The sequence below is a fragment of the Bemisia tabaci genome, chromosome 2 (assembly GCF_918797505.1).
Source record: "Bemisia tabaci chromosome 2, PGI_BMITA_v3".
Classification (NCBI taxonomy): Eukaryota; Metazoa; Arthropoda; class Insecta; order Hemiptera; family Aleyrodidae; genus Bemisia; species Bemisia tabaci.
Genome location: NC_092794.1, coordinates 6,014,660 through 6,019,305, shown reverse-complemented (window position 1 = coordinate 6,019,305; position 4,646 = coordinate 6,014,660). Strand labels below are relative to the sequence as shown.

The window sequence follows — 4,646 nt, the reverse complement described above, 5'->3', positions numbered from 1 at the left end:
ATCAGAGGACATTCGGCCATGTCTGAAGACTCATACGGCGTTCTCTCTTAGTATGTCAGAGTATCGGTGTGACCGGTCGGGGATGTCTGAGAGGAATCGCATGTTCTAGTGCGCTGGCTCTATCTATTATTCAAGCTCGGCCATTTGCTGATGTTTGTTTATACTCCGGCTCCCTTGGTGACGCAAGCTTCGACTCCTTGCCCCCCCCCCCCACCGTCCTATTTTACTTTCAAATTTTCCCGCCATGCCAGCAACGTCCGGTGGCGATTCTCTGAAGTTGTTACCACCTGTGCTGCCGAATTAAGTCCATTTAAATGTACACTGAACAATCAATATCCATCGACGCAGGTTGTCTGCCTGGAATTCAATTTTTGATGGCTCTAAATAGAGGGAAACCAGCGTTACCAACTTTGGGAAAACTTGCTGAAAATATTCAACAACTCACGTTATATAATCAAATTGGTCTTCAAAGAGACACGTCCAGCCACTGGCGGATCCAGAAAATTGGCAACATCGTTTTTCCTCCATTTGAGCCCATGGAAATGTATCGATTCATTTACGATTAGTGGAGGAGACGGCTATGATGCAGGAGCTCGTGAATGTGGCAGATGGCTCTCGTTTCTGATACTTGAGGCACATCTGAGGGTACGGCATCTTCTTGGCCGTGCTAATATTGAATGAACTCATAATGTTACTCCAAAGCGACAAATTGCTTCGTTTCCATAGCGACCAAGAAGCTGAGAATTCGGAAATTTTAGGAAAAAATCACGCCTAACCTCCGTATGAGGACTTACAGCTTTAGGAAAATGGAGGTAGTCCGAATGAAAATCGCCCATATCCTGCCCCGAATTCTCTTCGGGAACCCACCATTCCTCTGAAACCCCGGACAACTTCCCCCCAAGATGCGCTCAAAATTTAAATCTTCCAAAAAACCATCCCAGCGGATGGTCCTCCCTCCGCCAGCGTTTTCCCCCTCCGATGGTTGATCCTTCTCGCGCGCCCCATGAACCATGGACAAAATTCTCAGTCTGGCCGAGAGCACCGCCGACCGCCTCCCACGACACGTGGAGCTGGTCTTGAGCATCCTGCGGAAAAGCGTCGGGGACGACCCCAGGGTCCTCGTCGAGAAGTCTTTCATCTTCCTCTGCGCGGTGAACTTCTTCGAGTGCGGGTTCGCGCTGGACGACGATATGACGGGTGCCCGGGCCCATAACCTCGTGCCCACATTCGACCTCCGCTCGGTCCACGCGTCTTGTGTCAAGGCGGCGGGCTCCTTGAAGTGCGAGGCTCCGGATCTTCCGTTGACTCTGCGCGCCGCCGTCGACCGCGACTTCCGCCTTGTCGTTGTCCCGGCGGCCGGTGCCTGCATCCTCAACTTCCTCTTGTTGCCCTCCCCGGAGGAGAAGCGCCCGACCATCGTCTTCTCAGTCGCCATTCACCCTCTCGCTTTTTTGGCGCCCTCCTTCGACTGCCACGACCCTTGCTCGAGCTCTCGGCAACGACCGTCGAGAGAGAGTTTCCGGAACCTTCGGGAGCTGTCCCTCTGCATCAAGGACAGCATCGTCAACCCGGCGACAAACATAGCGCTTGCTGCGGAACCGGTGGTCAACACTCGATCCATCACTGGCCTGCCGTATGAGGTTTATTTTTTCTTCTTTTGCAGGCATCGCCTGGATACCGGGGAGATGTGGCGGTAGTAAAATGATAGTGGAAGGGGGGGAGGAGGGCGTCTCTTCTATGAGTCAAAAGACGTCTATGCTCTTATCGAAAAGACAAAAACTTTGCATGCAGTTTGAGTCTACTTCGAGATTTTGATTTGCGTTCCAAAAAAATTCAGAGTATATTTCTACGTTTACATATTTACATCCCATCCTTCCTTCTCTCAACTTCCACTTCTCGTGGCTGGAAGAGATGCGCTCCTCTTGCTCTTCAGTTTTCACATGTTCAGTTCAATTTGATCTTAAGGATCGGAAATTTTAAGAAAAATATTCAGAACATTGGTGAAAGGGAATACTTCAATGAGGAAAATTTAGCAACATTCGAATGTTTATGTGACATTTCCTCTGACAATAAGCAGAACAATAAAATAATCTGCCCTGACTTCAACGTAAATTGCTGCCCACCAGAATTTTCTCGCGAACAATTGCATAGCCAGGAACTTTTTACGAAGGACGGTCCAAACATAAACAAAGATGAATCATTCCTAAAATTACGAAAAATGAAGTTTTTAGGGGAGAAGGGTAGTATTTTTCAGTCAGGGAGAGGGGTGAGGGCTGAGGGTGGCCAGATCCCCTGGCTACGCCACTGTATGTGGCCTAAGCTGCCGTGCTAAGGAAGAACGCCGTATGAACCTTCAGACGTTGCTATATTTCCCTCAATGAAACTTACTTTTCCTGGAATGTTTTTGCATATTTTTTTTAAAGATTTTCAGCCAATTTTGTATACAAATTTATCTGAAATATCTGAAAATATCAAGCAAAAAAACGCATAACTTTTATTAAAAAGACATGTTTTATCAGGGGAAATTTGGCAATTCTCGAATGTTCATACGGCGTTCTTCATTAGAATAGCAGTAAGGTCCCTCTTCTCACGATCGGTTACGAATATCTAAATGAGTATTTGCAACAGGTTCTGCTGCACTTGGCCTCACTTTTGGACGTTAGCTCGATCCTGAGGTTGACGAGCACTTGCAAGGAGCTGCTGGGTTTCGGGCGCGATACATTCCTGTGGAAGATGCTCCTGCGAAGGGATCTGGGGGTGGACATGGACTGCAGCATGGCCTACGAGGATCTTGTCGAAGAGTACAAAATGCGCACGCGCCCGCCCAAGATCACCTGCTGCTGCAGCTCGCCCTACTTCAGGAGCATCGAGGACTTCCAACCTCGCAGGTACGAACACATATCTGTACGGAGAAAAAAACCTCGTACGTGGGACCTGAAGTTTAGGTCATATGGATCTCTGAAGTTTTCGGATTGAGCATCTGAACACTTAAGGTCTAGCTGCTGAGGTTTGGATCACACATCTGAAACTTCAGTTCTTACATCTGAAGTACTTCGGTTTTCACATGTAAGATGTAAGAACTGAAGTTTCAGATGTGTGATCCAAACCTCAGCAGCTGGACCTGAAGTGTTCAGATGCTCAATCCGAAAACTTCAGAGATCCATATGATCTAAACTTCGGATCCCACGCACGAAGTTCTTTTCTCCGTGTGCGGATTGATTATTGTAATGTACAGACAAAGCGATAGACTAGGAAGGCAAAGGGCAAATGGGGCAATACTATTGGTTAAAGCGGGTGGTGCTGAGAGACTGAAGATGAAAATGGTGGATTAACTATATTCGGTATGACCTCCTAAGAGTTTCCACTAGTCAATATATAACTCATCTATTTTTTCCATTGCAACCACCCACTTTTACCAAGAGGATTGTTCCATTTTCTCTTTGTCATCTGTGTCTATTTTGTCTATCAATTTTAACGATCAGTCCGCAGAGGAATTTTAGTGACCATTTTGCCATAAAAGTTTAGAAACTTACTCTTGAATGAAATTTTTCTGGTTATGACGGATACTGTTCGATATTATTTTGCATCTTCTCTGCGATATTTTTTTATAAGGTAATGCTCCTGATTCTGACAGTTAATATTTCTGGATTTGCGGCACTTTTACTTCCTCACCGGCATCTAGTTTTTGCCGAGAAAAAGAGATGTTAGAAAATATGATAGATGCTTTAATCTACATAAACTATCTCGCAAGTTGTCATCAACGTCTCTCGTATAGGATTCCAATCGCTTTAAAGCATAAAAACCTTAAAAAAATAAACATCAATCAATCAATCAATGATCTTCGAAGATCCTTATAAATACCTAACAAGCCCCCTCCCTCCATACATGCCATAAATTATGACGTCACCGTACAGATTCAATACTATTAAGTCGATTAATATCCAATCTAATACTCGTAAAAATACGAAAGATACCATTTTTCAGTACTGCTGATAAGGATAAATTAATACAATAGCGTTTTTCGAATCGTAGAACAGAACTAATTGCATCTATGTGAGGGCTTTAACTCTTCGACATAAATTTAATGAATTTTTTTCCATTCTTGCAGGTACTTCACGAACCGGTCTAGCGACTCAGAGTCCTTCAATTCCATCGGCCCTTACGTCATCGCTCTTCGCCAGGCTTCACCAAATTTGAGCGTTTCCAACGATTACTCCAACAATATGTCAAGACAGTAGCATCAAATAAAATGAAATAATAAATGAAAAAAATTAAGTACGATTAAAAGCAAAAAAAAATTACTGAAATAGTTTGAAAATTTTGAAATAAATGATTTCACCGCGCGGCGATACACGCTCGACTATAGATATATTTAACAGAGCAATGAGGACCTATGTACATCGGACCTTCTTAAAAAGAGCCTTCCTTTCCCATGCCTTGAAGCAATTTATTATTTTTAGATGAATTTCCCTTGCTGTATAATGTTCACGTATTATAAGCAGGAAAGGACCACACATGATGAGATATTAAGTGTCATATAGCATTAGCCCTCCTCAAAATTTTTCGTGCATAGCTCGGTGGACGAATCGAAAGTTTCTAATTTTAACTCACAAAGGAGTAGACTAAAATCCAATTGACCAATGACC

At 44.2% G+C, this 4,646-nt stretch overlaps 1 protein-coding gene across 1 annotated transcript; it reads left to right on the top strand.

Moving 5' to 3' along the window:
* Window positions 1-586: 586 nt before the first annotated feature.
* LOC109031869 (uncharacterized) lies at window positions 587-4,433 on the top strand. The gene is made up of 3 exons (XM_019043669.2): window positions 587-1,640; window positions 2,629-2,888; window positions 4,109-4,433. The coding sequence occupies exons 1-3, from the start codon at window positions 1,011-1,013 to the stop codon at window positions 4,236-4,238; spliced, it is 1,020 nt and encodes a 339-aa protein (XP_018899214.2). The 5' UTR covers window positions 587-1,010; the 3' UTR covers window positions 4,239-4,433.
* Window positions 4,434-4,646: the final 213 nt, after the last annotated feature.

Excerpts from the sequence above, each read along its gene's own strand:
- LOC109031869 (XM_019043669.2), top strand. The coding sequence starts at position 1,011 with ATGGACAAAATTCTCAGTCTGGCCGAGAGCACCGCCGACCGCCTCCCA. Across the intron at positions 1,641-2,628 it reads TCACTGGCCTGCCGTATGAG|GTTCTGCTGCACTTGGCCTC; the intron begins GTTTATTTTTTC and ends TATTTGCAACAG. Across the intron at positions 2,889-4,108 it reads GAGGACTTCCAACCTCGCAG|GTACTTCACGAACCGGTCTA; the intron begins GTACGAACACAT and ends CCATTCTTGCAG.